This window comes from Colossoma macropomum, unplaced genomic scaffold (assembly GCF_904425465.1).
Source record: "Colossoma macropomum unplaced genomic scaffold, Colossoma_macropomum, whole genome shotgun sequence".
Classification (NCBI taxonomy): domain Eukaryota; kingdom Metazoa; phylum Chordata; class Actinopteri; order Characiformes; family Serrasalmidae; genus Colossoma; species Colossoma macropomum.
In genome coordinates, this window is record NW_023494801.1 from 22121837 (window position 1) to 22146450 (window position 24614).

Consider the following 24614-nt stretch of genomic DNA (forward strand, 5'->3'; position numbering starts at 1 on the left):
ACGATATACTAGCGCAGGAGGCGAGACGCCTCGAGCCAATCGTCACTCAGGGGGCGGGGCTTGTCGGAATACGGGTGGGGGAAAGCGCGGGGAAGCGCGCATCGTACGACTCTCGCTACCTCATGACGCCACTTCCCCGCTAGAGGAGGCGTAGCTCCGCTCTAATGCAAAAAAACCCGGCTAGCCTGCGAAAGGGGACGTAGCCCTCGCGCTGCTGGCCTTAATACTGCGGCAGGCAGAGCTTATTCTGGGGGCTGTCTGGACTTCGCTGTGCTTGTTCAGTGTGGATTTAGCCGAGACGTTTGCGAGCCCTTCACGACCACAATGATGAAGAACGGACACCACCAGGCGAGCAAGCCGGCTGAGGACGAAGAGGCAAGCCCGGTCTCTGTCGCCTGCAGCCCAGAAAAGAGGAGGCGGATCGTCCGTGTGTGGTGTGATGGTTGGTGAGTGCTCCACACACACAGCTGTGTGACTGATAATGCATTTCTCACATACACGTATATAGACAGAGCGAGAGGCCATTAAGATTAGCAGTGTACGGTGGTCAAGCAGCTTGCCGGACAGCAATTAGGAAGGCCCGTGACTGCGGTGCAAGTTAATTTAGACTGGGACCCTTTATAAGCCGCCCCAAAGGAATGAGCTGTTACGTGATTAATTCATACATTTCCACGCAACTTATTACTGAAAGTGGATATTATTCATCATTCCCTTCATTTAAAAGTGTTTTCTCTGCCCAGCCCACATTGCCATTAACTGTCAGCTAGGGCTGGGCGATGTGGCAAATAAGTGATATCATGATATTTAAAGCGATTTTCACAATGCACAACAGGTATCTCGATATTTAAAATTTCGGAGAATTAATACAATAGAACCCATAGTGCCACATATAAAGACATAATAATAATAATAATAATAATAATAATAATATAAATCTACATCGGTATTGTTTTTTAATTCAGTGTTTACTGCAGAAAATCCAATTAAATTTCCTAAATATGTTTATTTTGTAATGAAACATGTAGGAAGTGTTTTTTAAGTATTGAAAATATCTATGATATGCTCAGAAAAGCATATTGTGACATCAATTATCATATTAACGATAAAATATCATATTTTCCTCCTCTACTGACAGCTGTCATTAGCCTGGTCTAGAGCAGAGGGCAGGGCCTCCAGTCTGTACTGGAATAACACCATGCTTGAAATGTCCCTCCCCTCTTAAGACAGAAGAAAAAGGCACAGCTCACAGGCTGGGACCTGTGGGAATGAGGAGGCCGGTCAATGGGTGCACAGCAGGCGTGCTTTAGAAATCAGACAGAAAAGGCAGCTTTGGGTTTATTTGACTGTGACCTCTTGAATCAGAGGTAGGGGTGGGCAATAGGAGTCTATTTATCAATTTTGTGATAGATTATGTCACATTGGGCCACAGCATAGTTTTCTAAGCATATTTTGGATATTGTCAGTTAAAGCTGCACTATGTACATATTTTGTAGTAGCATTACTGAGTCAGGAGAAAAAAAAATGTAGTGTGCTTGTGCTACTGTGAGTCACACTGAAAAGCCTGAAATAAAAAAAAATAAAAGTCATAGATGACGGTTCGGATTTCACTGGAGTTTTTCGGGCTCCGTCATGTCATAACGTATTAACGTCACAGGCACAGGCTCAAAGGGAAGGTGCAATGTTTACGTCTCAAATGCAAAATCAACATTATACTGATAAGGATGTGATGACAATAGTAATTAATTCACTTACATCTTCTGCGACACGTTCTTCAAGTTTTGACTGTTTGACTCTTTGAATGCTCTTTCACCGCGCTTGCAGTCATCAAGTCCGAAGCACAACTGATGTTATTCTGCACATTGGATGCAATTACACATTTCTACCAGAGATGTCTCCAAATCCCAAAACTTACATAGTGTAGCTTTAAAGAACCTGACCTTTATAAACAGTGCAACACTTGACTTTGAGTAACTGTCATGCAGTATGTGAAATGCTGAATCACACAGTTGTAGTTTTGATTGTACTTTATGAAATGTGGCATTGCTAGATCTGTACCATCTTACGAAATCACTGAAAAAGAAAATATGATACATATTGTGTATCGTGATGTATTTTGTCCATATTGCCCACCCTAATCAAAGCGGCCCAAAGTCATCCCACAAGTCATGGTCGCATCCGTGAATCCAACAGCTGCTGGCTGTTTGTTCTCCAGAGGCAGCTGAGGAAGTGATGTGTTGCCTTTGCATTGGTGCTTCACACTCTGTAATGGAAATTACAATGTAATCGGTTTGTACACTCAGATTCACTGAGTGCAGAATTGCATGGTAAATAAAATGTTGATATATGTCTATTACACAGTTACTCAATCAGTAGTTACATAATCAGATCTATGGAATAGTAAAGTCAGTGTTGAAATATGCTTATCACGTGGTTAGTATGACATTAGATTCCAGATGTATACTACAGACATGGCGAAAACACAAACAAGCTGGCTATTGTTAGAGGAATGCGTTTGGGTTAAAGTGGTCAGAGTGGAAATTAAAGTCACCATGTTTTGAAAGGATGTTTGGATTTTGAAACAGCAGTCTCACCTGGTGCATGTGGCTCTAGTAGGAGAACCAAAAAAAGAAAAGAAAAAAAAGCAAATCTTTGAATTCATGTGCATGTAGACCAGGATTACGGGGGCTTTCTCTTGGAGAATTCCAGCCATTTCGGTCTGTCCCCCTATTGTGCTTTGATGGAATGTTGCAGAATGTTTCGGATGCCAGAATATTAAACGGTGGGATGAGCTCGCAAAGAGGGACAGAGTAAACATGGAGCATTGCTGTAACCCCCTTAACCCCTGCTAAATGCACCTGCCCAGCTCTCCCCTTCACCCCACTGTGGCCGCTATATGCTCAACCAGGGCTCGCCATGCAGCTCTTGTTGAGGATTACGAACTTCAGACCTTTCTGGGCCGACCGTCGGTTCATTGTAGTGAGCTAATGAGCTTCCAGTGACTGACGTGTGCATTACCGAATGCATGCACATGAGTTTTAGAAGCATTGTAAGTGGATCAAAGTCTAGCTCAAGCAGAGAAACATCACAAAGGCCAAAGTCCACTCACCGTAACCCTGTATTTCTTTTTGCTTACCTAATTCAGTCCAGGGCAGAGGGCAGGATGACATTTACAACCCTAGAAAATATTTATTTTAAGATTGTTCTCTCTACTCATGCTCAGCGCTGGCTCATCTCCAATATGATGAGTGGGCTTTTTGAAGTGCATTCACATGTGTCCTGTTAATGGATGCTGTATTAGATGGGTTTTGCAAATACATATCCTTTAGTTTGGTTAAAATAGAATGAACTTTATGGACTTGAACGTTAAAGATGATTGTGGGCTGTTTCTGATAAGTATGTCTTGTTTGATATCAGATAAGTCATCTTTATGTGTATTAAAACCTATGTCAGTTGTATCATCATTAGGGGTGCGGGAAAAACTCGATTCTTAGATGCATCGCGATGCAGACGTGAACGATTCTGAATCGATTCACAAATGTCAAAAATCGATTTTCAAAATATTTAATTTATAACGCAAAAGGCGGAATTTGGAAGTGGGTAAGTGCAGCGCCCGGACAGTCTGTGGCGGCACATAACAAAAACACTACTGGATGAGTAAGAAACCCGACCGGCTCCCTCTGCATTAAAGCCAGGTTAGATCAGGAGTCACAATACAAATGTTAATAAGAGCCGTTTTGTCCTTTCAACAAAGTCAAACCACCTTGGGAGCCGCAACATTTAATGTCCAGTATGTGTTAATGTCGTAGTATGGGCTAAAAATATAAACGAGAGCGCAGATTTACTTCGCTCTACTTTAAGCTTCAGCTATAGCCGCTTTCCTTCCATCTCCGCCAGAAAACCTTTCTTCAAAACTAGAAGAGTTTCTTGTAAAATGTTTCAGCATCCGGCTGTTTTACGAGGCTGAAGTCGCTTCTCATTCGCCAGCTTCTCGTTCTAATTTTCCCGTTTCACCTTAAATTCTGCCTTAGGCGCCGAATGTAACTGCTGCACCATTTAAGGTGGAACGGGAAAATTCGAAAGAGAGGCGACTTCATTTTCGCAACTTTTTTTAACTCTCGTTGCAGATTTAACCAATTTATAAATGCGAATAAATCCTCCAAGTGTTCGTCTTAATCTCTGTTTTTTCGTTCGCTGCTAGCGAGGCCAGACCTCGGGGCTATGTGACCTGCTGTCTGCTGTCTGTTCTCAGTCGTTGAGAACCAGGGCTTTCGCACTATGCTGCACAATCTGGAGCCAAGATTCAGCGTCCAGTCTCGAAAATAACCCCCCCACCCCAACTCTCTACAACGAGACCAAAACCGAAGTTATAAGATCACTAAAGAAAACGGGAAGGATGGCTGTAACGTGCTACGTGGACACCCATTACCACTGGATCTTATTTCAGGGTAACGCATTTTATCGTAGATGAGTGGCAGCAGCGTCTCTGAATGAGAGCCTTCTAGTTCACTTGCCACATCACTTCCATTTGATTTATTAATAAAAGATATTTTAGATATTTAAAGCAAAGTATTTGTAATGATCCATAGTGCATTTACATTATGGATCATTACAAATACTTTGCTTTAAAACTACCAAGTCCTCAGACAGTAGGAAGATAGAAATCCTGTATAGAGAAAAAAGATGCATCGAGATGCATCGATAACCGTTTTATAATCGAATCACAGCCCTCTGAATCGTAATCAAATCGAAGCGTGAGGTGCCTAGAGATTCCCACCCCTAATCATCATCATTATATTCTGATGTGTTGTCCTGCCCTTTGTGCACAGTATCAAAGTTTGGTTGAGTGAGGTGTGTTGATCATGAGTCATCCTTAACTTTGATTTTAGAGTCAATGAAAATTCCTGGCAGTTTCAAAACAGTTGAGTCAGTTTATCTATTGATCTGTGATTGAAGAGTGGCATTGAACCCTTGCTGTTTTTTTCAGGACATCGATTGAGGTCTAGTCTGGGGTGACATTCTCAAGTGAAAGCCTTTTGTAGGCTGTGACTGCGTTAATATAAACTGTAGTCTAGGCTTATAGGGGAACTGCAGTGATTTTTTCAAAATTTCTGTATAATTCAATCATTAAGATGTAAAGTTGTGAAATGTGAGATGGTGCATTGTAGAGAAATTTGCCAGCTCAGATATCTTTACAGTGGCATACCCATAGAAACCAGAGGTCACAGTGTCTACACATTTTATTTGCTATCTAAAATGACCACAGCTTCTGAATTTTTGTATGCAATGTTGGCAATGATAAAACAGTGGTAAAGCTGAAAAAGACATTTTATTTGGGTACTTGCTACATATAACAGCTGTCAGTGAGGTAGCTTTTGGAGACATACAATGCTTCAGATGTCTGGTTCTTCTCACCACAATTGTGAACCTGGTAAGTTTCTCAATAGAGTTGCACCGATATCGTTCTCTTGGCACTTAAATGCAGTATCGTATTAATGATGGGGACACTGATACCATGCAGCGATTTCTGATGCACATGCTAGCAGATCTTAGTACCAACATGTCAGCGGTGTTGGGTGACAAGCAGCAGTAAAAATGGTTATTATAATATTTGTAATGCCAGTATTTCTTAGGGAGGCAATGGTAGTGGGTCATACACCAGTTGGAATTCTTCAACCAGATAACACAATATACAAAAGTGCTAACCATGGCCCCTTACCTGATTGGCTGAGCCAGGTTTCTTTCAGTAATCCCTCATCTGCGCAGTCAGTTACAGTATGAGTCAATGTTAGTCCAGGTTGTTTCCAAGAAAGCGAACGTTAGAGAGAAATATGGAAGCACTGGGATAATGATAGCCTTTAGCCAGGCTGGTGTACTGTATATAAATAATCCAACAAGTAAGTGCCATACATTCAAGCATAGTATGTTTTATTTTTTGGCAAAAGTGCTTAAAAAGGTAGAATTGTGTAAATATCAGGATTTGTAAGCTGGTAAGTTAAGTAGCAGTAGTATCAGTACTTTGTTTCAGCTGACATTGAAGGATCAGGTACTGGTCTCGAGACTGGAAGGAAAAAAGTGGTATCGGTGCATCCCTATTTCTCTAGGATGCTGCATTTTATATCAGACCATTCTGAATGACTCTTTTTACATCACAACTGTTTCATTATGTAGAAAATTTGAAAAAATGAGTGGAATTCCCCATTAACTCTGGTCCATAAAACAGCTCATCGTTCATGCCATGATGTCAGGTCAGAACGAGCACCAGGTCTTAAATTTGCAGCAACTGATTTTCACAAAGACTCTCTTTTTTCTTCTTTATTTTGAAAAAAATAAATAAAATAAGAACCATGCAGCCATACTTTGATTCAATATCACTTACCTAACTCTATTTGCTGCTTCTGCATGTGATCTTTTGCTCTCTGGTCAGTGGAGCGAGGAGCTCAGATGCTGTGTTGGTGTCTGCTAACCCGTTCCACTGGTTAATATTTTATGGTCCTGTGATGATGTGCTTGTGATCGAGGGGGCCTGTTCAAAGAAACAGCAGAGCCTGACAGCTATGTGCTCCAAGGTCTAACTCATCACTCACACACATACATACATGCTCCCATACACGTGTTATGTAAGCAAGCGTCAGCTCCATCCACTCCTCCCAGCCCTTCACTTCCAAACAGCCGTTCACATGGGGCTGGAGCTGCCATCTGCAGCACAGTCTCAGCTCGCTGATTGAATTTCAGGGTCGATTCACATCACATGGGCCGTCTGACTGCTCGCATCACGCATTGGCCCACTTTTTGCAGGCTGAACCAGAGTATCAGAGGATTTGAAAGGGATACTGCATCCAAAATGTGGCTAAAAATGAGTAAAGCCCCACAGGGATTGATTAGCTTCATGCTAAAGTATTCCTAATAATAGTTTTTAGTGATAGTTAGCATTTAGCATGTGATATTTAGCATATTTGTGTATATTATTCCTTTTAAAACCAACTACACATTGAGAACGGATGATTCTTGACCTTGCCACAGTGGAAATCTCTTTCAAGGACAGCATGTAAAGTAATAGCACAGCAACATGCAGCAGGTCTCGGTGTCACTGCTTTATTTCAGGCTCTCCTTGCTACGTTTCACTTATTGAAAAGCGTAACCCCTGCGGATCTTGTTTCTAACTTTAAAAGGCTGATCACTGATCAGCCATAACATTAAAACCACCTTCTTGCATCTACACTCATTTTTTCAGCTTACTGCATACTTTCTTAGCCCCCTTTTCTCTCTTCTGCAATGGTTAGGACCCCGACAGGACCACCACAGAGCAGCTATTATTTGGGTGGTGGATTATTCTCAGCGCTGCAGTGACACTGATGTGGTGGTGGCATGTTAGCGTATGTTGCACTGGCACAAGTGGATCAGACACAGAAGTACTGCTGGACCTCTTATTCACCAGGGTATATTTTGGTTTTTCCATCTGAATTTACATGACCAAATCGTAAGGCAACTTATTCAGTAACTCCATGAAATAAATGTAAACTTTTATTTTATTTTATCTATTTATTTATTTTTTGCAAAAGTTCCCATCACATTAACAGAACATGTGTTTAATGATCATACACATATTGCTATATGCTTACAATTTACTGCTGAAAGCCAAAAATCTTAGACGCTCTTTGTAATTTTTTATAAAAATAATTTTTACAGAGCAGATCACCAAAGAGACACCATCTGTTTATAGTTTATAGCCCAGATTTGTGGAAAAATGGGTCAACTTTCAGTAGACAAATAAAATTGTGAGTTCAGCTTTTATTACAAGGGTTTAAAATTACATTATCCATCTATTTGACTGGAAAAAAGACAGTTACAGCTCTCATATGACACCCACCTTTTAAATGTAGCTTATGAAATATGAAAGTTTTGAAGAATATGACGAAGTGTGTTTTGGAACCACTGGTGGTCTCAAGGAGTTGAAAAGGTTAAATACCTACAAAGTGCACCTAGAGCTGCCAAAATGGACAGTGAGTGTAGAAACATGGAGGTGGGTTTGATGTTATGGCTGATCGGTGTAAATCATGATAACTTGAGCTTGATCTAGTATGCAAACACTGTTAAAGGACTTGTATCCTATATAGGTCCTCTTACAATGTTTGTGTGGTTTTATGTACCAAAAACAGTCATAATCAAAATTTACATGACCATTTTTCAATCTCCCTTTATCTCTTAGAATTAAAAAGGCTGTTTTTGTTGCTGTGTCTTTATGTATAAGACCAAAAAAATTTTGTCAATAAAAAAAACACATACACACACATATCATAAGTAGATCTCAGGGGAAAAAAATAAAACGCAAGAAATATGTAGCATATGGGACCTTTAAGCGTCACAGCAAAACACTGGGTCATACAATGTCTTTGCTGTACACTATCCTTATGTTTATAGCGCAGTGAATGATCATTCTGTTGATAGTTTAATGACAGAATATTATAGCTCATGATCTTCCTGGTAATAACCTTATAAAAAACCAAATTTGGCCTTATGAAGTCATGAAACTTGTCCTTATCAGGTGTTTATTTCCACTACTGATCATTTATTATCTGTGTAGTGCTGTATAATAAACTAAGAACTCCTATAGGCACGATGATGGAATATTCCAATGAAAGTATTAATAATATATTGTTAAATCTTACAAAAGCATGTTATTGCCCCTATGGAAAAAAACAATTATGTACATGTATTTGCAAATTATGTGCAATATATGTAATGTTTTGAAATATTGGTGCTACATATATATTTAAGTGTGCCATTTTATATACTGTTGTAATCTGATGGAAACATTGTATCTCCAGAAAAGTAATTTTACAGGAGAAGGAAAAAAATCTTAAATTTCAATAGTGATTTTGGACCATTTTGATTGGTCCATTAATCTTGAAATTTTGACACAATGTGAAGCGCAACTGGTATTTTCAAATCCTGTTATAAAATGAAAAAAACAGCAAAAATAGAGATTTTGGTTTTGTTCTGAGAGCAACATTATGCACACATATGTTGGTAAACATATTTGAAAGTATATATCAAATTTCACACATTTTCATTTTGAATATTATTATTAATATTATTTTATCTGTGTCTTTCTTTGTTCAGGCAAAGCTTCACTACTCGCTGTTTTTCTGTTCAGCAAGTTGTAAATTACATCTGGGTTAATATCTCTGAATCTGGCCTAGCTAATCTGATTAGCCTGTCTAGCTAATCTGGATATAAGGAGGTCCACATTCTGCCTCAGTGAATCTCTGAATATAAGATTACTCAGTGCCTTTTTTTCCAAATGCTGTTTATCCCTAAATAATGCTATCCTCCCATGCAAAAAGGCCATCCTTCTTTTAGGACCAGTCATGCTTGGTATCAGTATAGCAGCTGCTGGAATTTAGGTGAATGTGAAGTCACAGCCCCAATAGGGGGCTTTAATGGCTTCCACAGACCCAAGATACTGTATAAGGTGTTATATAAGAAGCTTTGCTGACACCATGTTTGAAGTGCCGCGAGTGATTTTGGTGCCACCTGTGTGTACATATGTGTGTGTGTGATAGGGTTATAATTCAGTAACTGTCCTTGTTTAACCCCCTTTTAGCTATGACATGGTTCACTATGGGCACTCTAACCAGCTACGGCAGGCCAAGGCAATGGGGGATTACCTTATAGTAGGAGTGCATACAGACGGTGAGTAAATACACATGCACACACACACACACATACACACAAACACACACACACGCACACACACACACACACACACACACACACACACACTATATATATATCAACACGCCAACCCCACAGTAGGCCAAGGCTATGGGGATTACATTACAGAAGGTAGTTCAGATTGTGAATCTAGATGCACACAGATATACACACTATACTGCTTAGCACTGTGCCAGGCACTGGCTGTTTAAACTGCACAATCACCAGAGTCAAGCCTGACAGACCAGCTGTGAAGCCAAGATGAGTGAATAGTGTGCTCTTTGACGAACCATGGGCACATTATCAGTGAGGAGCTTATATCCTTCCTGACTATTTGAATGATTCAACCAACAATTGTCAACATTAGCACTAGCAGATTCATGCTAATTAAAAGAATTTGTTGGGAGGACTCAGACAAACATAATTTTCCACATACTGTTGGGAAAGTTGAAAAACAAGGTTTGTGTAACTAGATATATTGAAGATATATACGGACAAAAGTGCTAACAACAATTGAAGACCAGTGGTCTGTTAGCATCACGCTAACTGCAAGTGTAAAAAGCCTTAAAACTCAAGTGCGATTATCAATCTGTGGGTACTTACTGACATTTTAGGTCATTGTGCTATCTTGAATTATTCAATATAATTTCAGCAGTGGTGCACCAACCATGAATTGGAATTCCAATTCCAATATCTTTACAGCCAAATTGTCTAAAGGCCGTTTTTTTAGCCTTTAAAGGGATGCACAATAATATCGGTATTTCCATTACTTTTTATTGAAGTCACAAATATAGATAACATTATTTGCTCTTTAAGGTGCCATAATGGCATGTTTGGAGATAAGCTTTGGACTGTGGAATGTATGTTTTTCATTAGATTAGATTTTCATTAGGGACCATTAACAGAACAGTTTATTCCACAGAAAAGTGTGCAAACACACTGGCTTCAAATCTAAAGACTTACTAAAAGCAGTCTTTTTTTTACTTTCTGAATTACAGTATACCAAAATATCTTTGTCCTGCCATCTTTAAATGGTAATATTCAACAAAATAGTACATTGGATAGAATTGTATTTCTCATCCCCCACTGTGTAGTCAGTTAAAGTCTGACCTAATGTTTGTCTAGGCTGTTATCGAGGCTGTGAACATTAGAGAGACAAATGAAAGGACCCGCTGGTCTCTGTGGGCACTTATAGCCTCTAGGCTTAGTTTAGCCTTTAGCAAATCAGCTCGCTAGCTGGGCCTGTGTGTCCGCCCGCCCCGCCAGCAGTGCGCCTCCGTTGTTAGGCTGTATCTCACAGCAGCAGTGCCTCGTGGCCTACTGCTTCAACAAAGCTGAGATCTGCTACCCAACCTTGACCACTGACAGCATGAACAGCTGTAGTATTTACTGAACTCCGGTGAAATTAACAGGACACACGTATGACACAAGAATGACTTAAGAAATTCAGATGTGAAACAACATTCAGCACCGTTTTTGCCGAGCCAGAGAAACTGCTGAACTTGTGCTGTGTACCCAGAGAGCAAAAAACATCTTTATTACGTCTTACCTGGTCATCTAAATAACGTCTTCAGAGTGTGCAGAAAGAGTTTTTAAGACCTTTTCTGCATACATTGAATTGGGAGAGAGAAAGAGAGAGAGAGAGAAAATACTGGCAAGCATTTTTAAATCCCTGAAGCATAAAATAACTCAGTTTTGAAACAGGCATAGCAGTTAGCTAATAATTCACTGTAGTTACTGAATTAGTTTTAAGATTAAAGACCAAATAATAAGTCTGTGCTTAAAGGGTTTATGGGCTTAAAGGTTAATGGCTTTAACCAACACCCTTCATTCTTCCAGGTGTATGTTTCAAGTGGTCAGACGCTGCAGTCTGTATCTCCGCTTCAGTGGCACTTTTGTCTCATTTCTTAACGGAAGCTGCAACACAAAGTTTTACATATATAAAATTATAACTAGACTAATAAAATATTCAACACTTCATTCAACCTCATCTTTCATAAATAAGAAGGATTATTTTCAGAATATATGAAACATGATTATCTTTAATCACAGAATACAGGGGTGTATCTTCAAGGGCCTTCTTTTTCTTTTTACCCCTTCTCTTCATGTTGAAGCTGCCCATGACGTTGTAGTAAATAGCCTAAACAATAAAAATATAAAATAGAAAGCAAATAGTCTCTCAGTACTTAAAAATACTTAAAAATGAATTAAATTAAAATAGGCAATAGTGTAAACAAGCTAATGGGAGGCCCTTACCTCAACAGCTGAGCCACTTCTTTCAGTTATCACTCATCTGCTGCTGTATAGTCATTTACAGTCTGAGTTAATTTTAGTCCAGGTTGTTATTGAGGGAGTGTACAACTTTAATCTACAATTAGTCAAAATCTGCACAATTATAATCTACAATTAGTCAAAACAATCAATCTTGTATAACTAATGAAGCTGAAAATAAAAACACAGACAAAACAGGACTAACATTGTGACTTTATTCAGGTCTAAAATGTATAATTTGAACAACTTATTTTGTCTCTGCAGTCTCTTGCATTCCTGTCCTAAAGTCTAGACTCCTCCTTTTCAAACTCATTAATACTATCCATTTTAATTAGGTTTGTGAGACGGCGGTGGCTCAGCTCTTCCAAGCCACTTGACCTCGTAATGTATGTCTAGAAGTTTTGACAACAGCAACACAGTCACTAAAATTTACTACACAAAACTTAGGTTGATATTTGGCTTTTTGCACTGTAAAAGTATTCTGTAGACCAACAAGACTAGGCAAGCCTAGTATTGCAGGACCATCATCTGCTGTCTGGCATGTGTCATGCAAGTGTCTATAGTAGAGTTGCACCTATACTAAAACCATATTGATGCTGACACTGGCACTGGCATAGCTATGACCATACCTAGGACAAACCAAACATGGGCTGTGTACAATACTACACTATACTAATGACAGTACTATTTAGCATGACAGCAAGCGATTTAGGACAGAGCCAATGTAATTTAAATTAGCTAGCTAGCTAACAAACATTACCTCAGAGTTTAGCAAACACCCAAGCCATCTCATGTACAAATAACAGAAAATCTCTAGTTAGCAAATTCACTACATAAAGCTCCCAAAGAACAAAACACAAAGGCAAACTGGATATAAAAATTTGAAGAAATGTTCAGTATGCCAAAAGAAGTATAGGCAGCATTAGCTACCGGCTAATATTTAGGTCAGCTAACGTCATCTTGATAGCTACGCTAACAGCATTTAACCTTAAAATGTAGCTGAACACCAATTACAACATACATACACTATTGTTCTTACATATTACACTAGTTGCCCAAATAGGGAGTTTTAACAAGCTAAATTACACTTAAATATTAGTTATCCAACAAACCCACACTGAAGTTGGGTAGCTAGCTGTCAAGCTAGCTAATGCTAGCGGGCTAACATAATATAAATTTTCATTTACGGATTAAAGTTAACTAAGCCTTACATAACTTAACAAAATAACTGATAGATAAAACATTTAACATTTAATTCTGTCTTTTTTCTAGCTGCGTTCTCAAAAAGACACAGCTTCACTCACGTTCACCAACCGCAGTCTTACTGCTGCTGCCACAGTGTTTCTCCCTGAGAGGGAATGAGGTGAAAGGGCGTGAAATGACGTAATCTGTGAAAAGATTCATTAGGAAAAATTAACTTTTGCCTGATTAAATGGTGTAGCAGTACATTTCCTATTGGCACAGACATGTTTGTCATTCTGAGTATTACAACTGCACAACTATAGTTTATTTATTTCGCATATGTTGATAACATGTCCAATTACGACTCCAGCTGACGGCCCAGTTTTCAGCCAACTCAGAATGTCTGCAGACATCCGAAACAGAGCCCGACAGCCTGGCCTGTTATCAGCCAGTTCTGAACGTCTGCAGACATCGCTTGCTCACTGGGTACAGACCACAAATCTGTTTATGTAGTTAATGTTCAGTTAGTTTTTTTAACCCTCCTATTGTCTTTGGGGTGAATTTTCAACTTCAATATTCAATTGAATATATTCAATATTTAACATCTCTAAATAAATGATTGGCATTATTTTTAGCTTATAATTAATGGCTTGTCTTAATTTAATGGGGACAGCTGGGTAAACATAATTAACGTGATGATGTACTTTCAGTGTCTTGTACACATTTTGTACCCATGAGTGTTCTTGGAGTCAAGTTGAACCCAGGCTGTTTTAGATGTATAAACCATAAGAAATATCAACATTTTGTTTGTTTTGGTTGTTTGTTTTGGTTGTTTGTTTCTTTTGGATGATATTGAGGTCACTGTAATATGTAATTTTGTAATCTTCAAAAACTGCTTTGTGGCCCTAGCCTAGCATAACTATGTAGTAGTGCAAGAACCACTGATATTTCATATAACATGTGGGAGGGGAAAACATAATTACTGCGAGAACTTCGGTATTTCCCAGAGTTTTAAAATTCTGGGGTCTTGACCCCAAGGATAAAATATGTTAGTTAATTTGAGGATAACAGGAGGGTAAAAATAGTGGTATAGCTGCATTCCTATTGAAATTTTTTACTATTTTATGAACAGTGTATTTTGTGTCAATATAGATCATGTTCTCATGTCTGATATTTCATTCTCTTTCAACTGTAGAAGAGATCTCAAAGCACAAAGGCCCCCCAGTCTTTACACAGGCTGAGAGGTACAAGATGGTGCGGGCCATCAAATGGGTGGATGAGATAGTGGAGGGCGCCCCCTATGTCACCACTCTGGAGACTCTGGACAAGTACACCTGTGACTTCTGTGTACATGGAGGTATTGATTACTTCAACTACAGCCTTGTTGCCCTTAAGCAGTTATAAGTGACAAAGCTGTTGTGAATTTTTAGAAAAAACAGAATTTTCTTGATTTAAAAAAAAGATTCATGTAGCATGTAAACATTACTAAAGTTATAAAATGTACTGGTCACTCCCCGATCAACAATGTGTATTTATGGAAACTAAGCTGTAACATCTCAATTTGAGTTCAGTATTTTGGTGATGCCATGAAAATCAACACATTTTCAAACATCTGCCTATTCAGACTAAAGCAGTTCAGCCCTCCCATTCTTGCTGAAATTATAAGGAGTGTTTAGACTGCTTTTTGAATGAGACATAAACCTCACAGATGTTATAAGTGGATCAATGAAATATAAGAAAAATGTAGGATACAGGCCCTTTAAGAATGATTAATATCTTCATGCAATAATTGTATCTACAATCTACGAGTTTGAGACTTTAGAATATGATGTATGCCAGTCTATGAAGGTCATTAATGGTTTTTGGATTGAAAGTTCAAAAGTATCAAAAGTATCGAGATATTTGTTTCTCTGAATTTACAGGTAAATGACATTTTGTGGGTTCAGAACTTGGCTTGGAATAATTTATTTCCAGCCTTTTGCTCTTACTGTGAAAAACAGCAGCTGAGTGTTACAACCACAGTGCACTTCAAACTTTCAAACTGGTGTCTGCACTATTTTACCTCTGTTCTTTCAGACGACATCACTCTGACAGTGGATGGCAAGGACACATATGAAGAGGTGAAAAAGTCAGGCAGATACAGGTAAGCTCACGAGTGACCAAGCTTAAACCACAAGAGCATGCACAAGCCATATGATGTTCACAAAGTGTCTCATAGTAGAAGTTTTGGCTTGTGGTTGGACGTCTCACGTCACAAAAATGATCCTAAGTCAGCAGTCTGACTGTATTATCAATTGAATATCTTTTCAGGGAGTGTAAGAGAACTCAGGGCGTGTCTACTACAGACCTGGTCGGCCGCATGCTCTTAATGACCAAAGCTCACCACAGCAACACAGTGAGTGTTTCTGTGTGGAACCATTACACTGTACGTTCTTTGCCACTTGCTGTAAGAAACAACTAAACCTGTCCCTCTTTTTTCCCCCCTCAGGGCAGTTCAGATTATCAGCAACATACAGACAACTTTGGAAGGGTAAGTGTGTAGCAGAACTGAAAACTGCTTGATACTGATAATTCTATACCTGAATCAATGAAATATGGGTACATTGAAATGACTGAAAATAATTGCTACAATCGCAAATGACAGCTATTTTCAAACAGTACAGTATAGGCTATCTAATTTGTATTTTCATGGGCCCTTTGCTCAGGGGGCCCTAGGCAGTTGCCTACATTTGCCTAGTACAAAGATCACCCCTGGATTATGGATTATAGACATGCAAAGTTCAAACAACACACAGACAAATGTACTGTAGCGCCATGACAATTGTATGTGGTATTTTCTAAGAGCAGAGAAGGTGTCCTGGGAATACATAGGTACCGCTGTTCAGTGTGAGTTTTAACATGCCCTTGTCCACAAGGCCTTGTCATTTCCCCTCAGGGGAATCACTGACGGCATCTTAAGGGCGGTTGCATTGCTGTATTGGCTCAAGTGAAGTGTGTTAGATAAGCCCTGAGAGAGGCTGTCATGCCTCCCACCGAGGATGCCTTCTCTGCTTGTTCCCTCTCTCCTGCAGGCTCACTTGTTTTCTATTTCTTATAATCTGTTAGATCGTATTTAAGCCCGGGCTTTATTTTAGCTCCTTGCAAAGTATTTCCAACATCTCTGTTGTGTACTGAGCGTATCCCAGTTTGTAAGGCTACTTGTGTATGACCTGTTATTCATGTTACTCCGACTTGTCTCTTCGTTTTGCCCTTATTGTTGGATTGCTGTGTTCTATTGCTCTTGTGTTTTTGAGAAATCATGTGATCCTTTGTTTTGGTTACCTTACTCTCTGATTTTTGACCTTAGCCTATTCTGACTACACCCTTTCTGTTAGCCCTGAAACCTCAAGTAAAGTCCAACCATGTTTTGCGGTAATCTGCGAGCGGTGAGGAATCGAGCAAATATTAGTGTCAACTTCAGCTGCAGAACTTGCCCAGAAATCATTACAACTTGGCACATTTTCCCCAAACAATGGCGGACAAAGCTGTTGATAAGCCACAGCAGTAAACTACTTTAAAATGCATTACATTTCAAAACACTAAGATTAGATCTGCTGGGCTTTATGTTACTACTCTATCCATTATTCATGCTTTCTTATACAGCTTCATCACTTTACTCTGCTAGCTTTCTAGTTAGCATGCTAAAGGCTACATGGCTAACAACAACAAAAATAAAGGCACTACTCCCTGAATATACACCAGAGGACATAGACAGACACTGCAATTATTCATAATTTTATGTATATTACATTCAGAATTCTCAAAAAGCGTTTTCCATTGCCAAGTTTGTATGGCTAGCCGATTAGCTCATTTAAAAAATCCGCTCCTCACTGTCTCCTCCCCTTCTTCTGCCATGAATGGCAGGGTAGGTGTGATGCACATCTGAGTGGTGAGTCAAAGAGGGTGAGGGCATTCTAGTGTTTTTAAATAGTATTGAAACGGGGGATGTAGAGATATTTTGATTAGTGGGTGAGGTTGAAGGAGAGCACCTCAAGCTGTGATATAAGTACTTTAAGTACTTTAACTTATAGTACTATAAGTTGAGTTGGAGTGCTTGGGACTAGCTCATGTTAGAAGTCTCTATAACCAGATCTGTTTTATAGTTTTATGTGCCTCCCAATATCCCAGTTAGGTGTAACTAATAGGGCGTAAACCGACAAAACTGATATATGTTTTCCTGTGCAGTTTGTTGAAGATGCTACAGTATGTTTTCCAAAATGTGAAGAGAGTGGTGGCTTCAAAAGTCGCGCTCCAGCCAGCTCACAGGAATGTACCAAGATGACACCCCCTGCTTTTGAGCTTATGGTAACCAGCTAGAACAAGAGAACAAGCAGATCATCTTAAAGGGCCAACATGTCAACCGCTCATCGGTCCCTGCTGTTTCCAGAATGGCCCTCAGGGTCCCCCAGATGGTCCACATTTTTGCTTCAAACCAATCTACAGCACAAAGAGATGAAGGAAAAATGTGGACCATCTGAGAGTTCCTGGCCTGAGGACCGGGTTGGAAACGCCCTATCAGGATCAGATAAATGTGTACTTGAAGTTATTCTTTTCATTATTTGGACAGTGTAATACTGTCTGATACTTTAATTTAACTTAATATAACTCTCACAATACTGAGGTAATTGTATGGCTCTGATTCTGAAAACTGCTGGGATAGGCTCCAGCTCCCCCCGCGACCCGGAAGGAGAAGCGGCTTAGAAAATGTGTGTGTGTGTGTGATTCTGAAAACTTTTGCACATATGGGTCTGGGAGCTTATTAATATCCAGAGGAAGATATAAACAGGAAGCCAAAAACCCGCAAAGTCATTGCTGGCCACTTCTTGCCTTGTTGTAGTTTTCATTTTTCCACCCACATATTCTCTCTTTCTCCCTCATCCCTCCAACTATGGGCTTTGCTCTCACACACAGATGCCAGGTTGGCAGAGACAAAGGACTTTATTGTGGTCAGGGTCTGTGTTAGCTAGGAAGCCATGAAGGCCACTGCTGTTGCTGAGTCTGAAGCTGAGCAATGCCCTGAAACTGAGAGAGGGCAACATTGAATTACTTGAGTTGCATAAGACTGACAGTTTATTAGTTACACTCTAGAGGAAGAGAAAGAAGCGTTGGCAGAGCTGACTTGTTGTTGGGGATGTTGTCCAAGAGGATTTGCCCCCAAACTAGAAACTCTTCTGACCATTAGGTGGTGTTTCAGAGTCATTTACGGTAATGTTGAATGATATTGACATACCGTAATATTGCTTTTCACACTGCAAAAATGATCTATTTCTCTTTATGAGATTGTTATAAGAATAGTATAAGTTTTAAAAACTTCTTGTTTTGAGAAACTTTATCTGCAGAAATTGTTTCATTCTATTAGTAGATCATTTTGTTTGTTTTATATGGCAGATGCTTATTTGAAGACACACTTGCAACCAGCAAAATTATGAGCTAATTCAATAAGACAATAATGCCTACAAGGAAGTTACATAAGTGTATAGTATTCTTACAACAATTGAGACAATTGCAACATGAGAAATGTTAGATATATCAATAGATTTTTAGCAATATTTTAGTGAGATATTTGGTACATAATGCACATTATTGTCTTTTTTTGATGGTAATTTGTTTGAACATAAAATAGTATAAGTATTATTTTGGAAATCTGGTTTCTGTCTGTTTATCATTTACAGTACAGTGTAAGGTTGCCTGTGAGGTTATTTTAAGAGGAGAAAACAGGACAAACAATCTAATTTAAACAACTTTGTCAGGTTTGTAAGACGATAGAGTAGCGTAGAATATTCAGAAAGCATGTTCCTTAACTCTATTAACTTACTGTTAACTTAAATATTTTTAAATACCTTGACCCTTTATATATTTAGAAAATACAGTGATATTGAATTTTATCACTAGCATCCAGCACTAATTTATGTTATACCATCTTCAGTTCAGTAATTGCACTGCAAGCTAGACAGATATAAAAAACTGGAGTTGGGAATCGTTGATATAAATAGATGTGGTGAATAAAGAGCTGAGGACCAATTGACTCAGACACTCATTCTTAGTCACTCTTGTGTGACAGACATGTAAACTACATAAACTAATGTTCATTTTTCTTGCTATATCTTCTAATTCTTCTAATAATTCTGCTCTCTGTTGACTTTGCAGGGTCCAAAGGGCCACAGTCCTTGGACAGGGGTGTCTCAGTTTCTGCAGACGTCTCAAAAAATCATCCAGTTCGCCTCAGGGAAGGAGCCGCAGCCTGGAGACACCATCATATACGTAGCTGGAGCCTTTGATCTCTTCCGTATCCTCTCAGATTTAGATCATCCAACATATCTATGCATGCAATATACCAGTTATGCTCCAATACATGTTTACAAGTTTATCAGGCACAGCGGTGTTGCTGGCTGTTTTTAAACGTCAGTGTCACTGCGAGGTTGAGATAGGTGCACCACCCAAAAATTGTGGATCTAAATTGCAGACTGTTCTAATGAAGTGGCTGGTGAATTGTGCTCATTTTAAACTGCAAATGTTCCCCTTGACCTGACTTTCTCCAGATATTGGCCATGTGGATTTCTTGGAGGCAGTGTACAAGCTTTCAGACAAACCATATGTTATTGTGGGGCTACACTTTGATCAGGCAAGACTGATTCCACAAAGTTTATTAAAAATATGTCCTTGCTATGCAGTGTTAAGATCTTGAAGTAGATTTGTTTGTTTTTGTGGTAGTTTTTAATACTCTACACGTCCTACATGTGTGAATAAACATTGATGATTAAAAATTCAAGGACGTAATAATTAAGAAACAGCCAACATCTTTTTGTTGTTTTAGGAGGTGAATCGGTACAAAGGGAAAAATTATCCCATCATGAATGTCCATGAGAGAACACTGAGCGTTCTGGCCTGTCGAGTGAGTCAGCTTTTTTTCTGACTATATCAGTTTCAACTGCTATTTGGTTTGCTATTTGAACCAAACTAAACATTTATTTTTTCCTTGTCATTTCTTTTGTTTTTATAAGTATGTCTCTGAGGTGGTGATTGGGGCACCATACACAGTTTCAAAGGATTTACTGGACCATTTCAAGGTATGATGTAGTTCATATAGAACAGTTCATTTTCTGGAAAATAGTGAATACAATTTCATCACACATATCAGTGCTATATTGAGCGAATTAGGTTTAATCATCCCACTGTGGATTCACAGGTGGATCTTGTTTGTCATGGGAAGACTGAAGTGTTTCCAGACAGAGACGGTTCAGACCCATATGCCGTAAGTACTGCTTTTACCATTCAGTCAAAAGAACAAAGAAATAGTAATGCGTTTGAATTATATTAAATTAAGGCTGTCAGTTGCTTTATATTGAGATCATCATGTGAAAAGCAGAGTTCTTGTGTACCTGAACATGAAAATCACATGAGTGCAGGGTGAACATGAAAATAGGGTGAATGCAGTTTCCAGTTTTCATCACTGCTGTCTAGTGAGAGCAACACTGGCTGCATGTTCCAGCTTGCCTTTGTAGCCTTATGTTATCTTATGTCTTGTTTTGAGGTGAACTGTTGTTTTCCTCTTAGCTAATGCTTTTGTTACTTTGCTGCTCATTGATATGTTCAAGTTCTCCTGCAAGTACCAAACATTTCTAATTCTGCCAAATTGCTAGCATCAGCAGTGTGCTTTGCTTGTAAATTATACTTCAGAATTGATGTACTTCAGTAACATTCTATCATAGCAACCTGCAGTATGCGAGCAGCTGGACTTCAGTATGAAACTACGAATGAAGGTTCGAAGGGTAAACTAGGAAAATGTGTTAACTGCATATAAAAAAAATGAGTGCGTTAAGAATTTTATACAGTGTAAATGCATTTCTGATGTAAGCTTTGATGAATTTTTAGTAGGACAGAATATTGTTATATAACGTTAGGTTTAAATTTCAGATGAGTAGATTATCATTATGTAACTGAGTAACCTTTATATCTGTGGGTGTGTGGTGTGCTTGCTTTTGTGTGTGTTTTGGCAGGTACCCAGGAGGAAAGGCATACTACGGATCGTGGACAGCAGAAACAGCCTCACCACTGATGACATCGTGCAGCGGATAATCAAAAACAGGTGAGGAGGCTTTGTGCTTCAGTGACCTGCTGTGTGCTGACGGCTGTGGGCCAAAACTAACAATGTGTACTGATTACTCCCAGCATGCACTCGGCTCTAACACTACAGAACACTTTTTATTGTCCACTCTGAAGTGTGAGACTGACCACATTGATTTCATTCCAGGGAAGTGCTGGAAGGCCTAATCCTTTATGATCAAGGATGGGTCGAGGCTGGCCACTTTATCAAAAAATGCATCAGCAAATAGTCCAACTGTTTAAGGATAATGTTCCTTAAAAAGCATTTGAAAGGATTTTAGGTATTTCACCCTTTACAGTGCATGCGGTCCATGCTTATTTCAACATAACAGCAGCAAAAAACTGCATGTGTTACAATAGCATGGCTGCATTATTAGAGACTGCAGGTGCTAGATTGCCCTGCCAGTCTCCTATTAAAAACATGTGGTGCATTATTAAGTGCAACATATGACAATGAAGGCCCTATACAGTTGCCCAGCTGACGACTTGCAAGAAAGAAGAATGGAAAAACTTGCTTTCAAAACTGGATCAGTTGTTGTCTAAAGTCCCCAAATGTTAAACATCAAATATCGCACTTTAGTACTGTTCTCATTTTAATGCGGTTCAAATAGAATTTACTAATCTCTGCCAAACATAGCTTGGCTAATCAATTACATGTAAGCAAAGGCAAAAAAATTTTTCGAACCATGTGAAATTCACTCGGCAGTTCACTCCGCAGCACAAGTGGAAGTGGCTTTGATATTATCAACTGCTTTTGGAAGGTCATGTTACGTAGCCACCTTTACAAACGTGGTTTTGGTTTTTGCCCTTTATTGTGTCTGCCAGGCTTCTGTTCGAGGCCAGGAACCAGAAAAAAGAGGCCAAGGAGATGGCGGTGATCCAGGCCATGAAGCGGCGAGAAGAGGAGAAGTCTAAAGAGAGAGCGCAGGCTGTGCTGTAGGAAGCTCGCTCGCTAACGGTTGCTAACCACTGAACGAAGAGTGTCAGAAAACCCCAAAAACATGTCCTCTTCACAGTTCAACCTTCTCCAACGTGTCCTTATACACTCTCCGTTATGCTGGAGTAGATTCAATATCATACATGTGAACCACCAGCAGCTGTGACCAACTAACCTTTAGCCCTACCGGATCCTGTGTAGCCTAGCCCGCCTTGATGGTTTGGTAGGCATGTTGGAAGATGTGTGCCCCTGAAGTAAAAGCCCTTGTCTTTTTTTGGCATCTGTTGAGAGAATCCATACTAGTGTCTCCCCATCTCTCTCCTTCGGTAGCAAAGTAGTAGTAATATAGAGCAGAATTCATTGTTACCCCCAAGCTGTTTTAAGTGCCAGCAAGCGCTGCACAACGATCACTTAGCTATGACTTAGACTTGACTGGAGTCTGATTGAGCTGGGTTCCCCCATTATTCAGACTTAGTTCATTTTTGTAGTCATCTAGTCAGTGTGTCTATCATTTCTATTAGTCTGAGAGGGGAGGTCTATATGTAGGGTTCATCTGGGAGAAGATGCCATCGCCTCATGAGCTTTGTCGGCACTCGGGTTTCCAGGGAGTCGTTCTTCCTTACTGATGGGCTACAGATTCAACCTACACTCTGGATCTTTTATCACACCACTTACTGCAATCTGCCCATGTTCTGTAAATATGTATTGTATGTAACTATCTATTATAATTGACTGATCTCTATATCTATCTCTCAGATTTAAGTTATGATAATAGAAGTTTTTTTTTTCCTGTAACAAAGTTAAGAATGTTATTCTTAAAATAAGAAGAGTGCATTTTAGAGTTAGTTGTGTCCATAACATCTGATGACATGAATTTTAAATCTCTTCTAATGGCACAATAGACGTAACCCCAGCGGGTAGAGGAACATGTCTCAGGATGGCTTTAGTGTTAGTTTGCATTTCCCTGTCATTCTTTTGACTTAAATGTACTTAAGACAAGCATCCTACGCCTTACCTGAGGTGTGTACACTGTGAAAAATGTGTCCAATGGTTACTTAAACAAATTATGGCAACAAAGTGACAGATAATATAATTGAATATATTTCAATTACCTATGAGTGAAATACATTTAAGCAAAAAAAAAAAATAAGTACATGTAATTAAAAGCAACAGTTAAAATGTGTTGGATTTAGTAAGAAAATGCCACATTATGAGTTAATATAACCCAAAAATATTTAGTAAATACAAGTTAATTTCACAAGGAAAATATATTAATAATTACTAAGTATCTGGGCAAAATTAATTTATGGAAAATTACATTTACTAAAAATCCAGAGAAAACTGGTGTATACTTATTAATTTGGATGAAATAAATATAAGGGTACTAAATGTCTGGATACAAATGTTTCGGATTCACTAAAAATAAGTTATATAAACTCATATTTTAGCACATTGCTGCTTAATTCGACACATTTACATCGCAGTTCTTAACTGCACCTAAATGAATTGAGTAAATTCAGGATTTAATTGGTAATATAGGACTGTAAATCTATTCACCAACAATGATTGTCATTTCTTATCTACACAATGTCATGTCTTCTTGGTGCCATGGGTTACTTAAGTTGGGTTAACAGATTACCATGCCTAAAAAGACTACCAGGTAAACATTTATTTATGCAACTCAGTCCAACATTTTTCAAGTGTATGTGTACAACTGGAATATAATGTATACTGGCAAAGTATTTGTCATTCATGTTGATAAAGGTTTAATCATATTGCTTCAATTGTCCAATTTTTTTTTACCTGACCGTTATGTTCACTTAGAATGATGAAATGGCCCAGTCAAGTTTACCAAAACTGCATGATGACCTACGACCTCTGCTTATCACTTGTGGGGATTACAGGCACAGATGATTTTTTTTGGATGTGATGCAAAGTCTTGTCCTTTTGGGGCATTTAAATTACGACTTAATTAAGTGTATTGAGACTGCAAAGCTTTTTTAAAATCATTTTCATAAGAAAGCTCTTATTTACTACATGCACCCATTGAAATCCTCAGGGCCAATGTGTTTTTCAAACAGATAAAAGGAGAAACTAAAATCTTCCAATCTTCCGAGTTCTTCCATGTCCCTGCCTGCTAAATCTGGAGGCACATTAAATTCAATGACAAATTTGCATCCCTGGTTTACACAGTGCAATCATAAGGTATACAAACAGTTGTCTGTGCCAATATCAAATACAAAAACATGAAGCCTCTCCCCTCAATCAGTCATAACTTTCACACCCCCAACACACTTACACACAAAAAAAAAAAAAAACTTCAGTCGCTTGCCAAGAATTACTGGGAGAAATACACCGACCAGCCAATT

The 24614-nt window shown here is 39.0% G+C and overlaps 1 protein-coding gene across 1 annotated transcript; it reads left to right on the plus strand.

Moving 5' to 3' along the window:
• The first annotated feature begins 158 nt into the window (after positions 1-158).
• Positions 159-24029, plus strand: LOC118821081 (ethanolamine-phosphate cytidylyltransferase-like). The gene is made up of 13 exons (XM_036589503.1): positions 159-446; positions 9604-9692; positions 14362-14523; positions 15243-15309; positions 15477-15561; positions 15655-15696; positions 19353-19491; positions 19745-19827; positions 20020-20097; positions 20207-20272; positions 20392-20457; positions 21203-21291; positions 22134-24029. The coding sequence occupies exons 1-13, from the start codon at positions 325-327 to the stop codon at positions 22246-22248; spliced, it is 1203 nt and encodes a 400-aa protein (XP_036445396.1). The 5' UTR covers positions 159-324; the 3' UTR covers positions 22249-24029.
• The last annotated feature ends 585 nt before the right edge of the window (positions 24030-24614 follow it).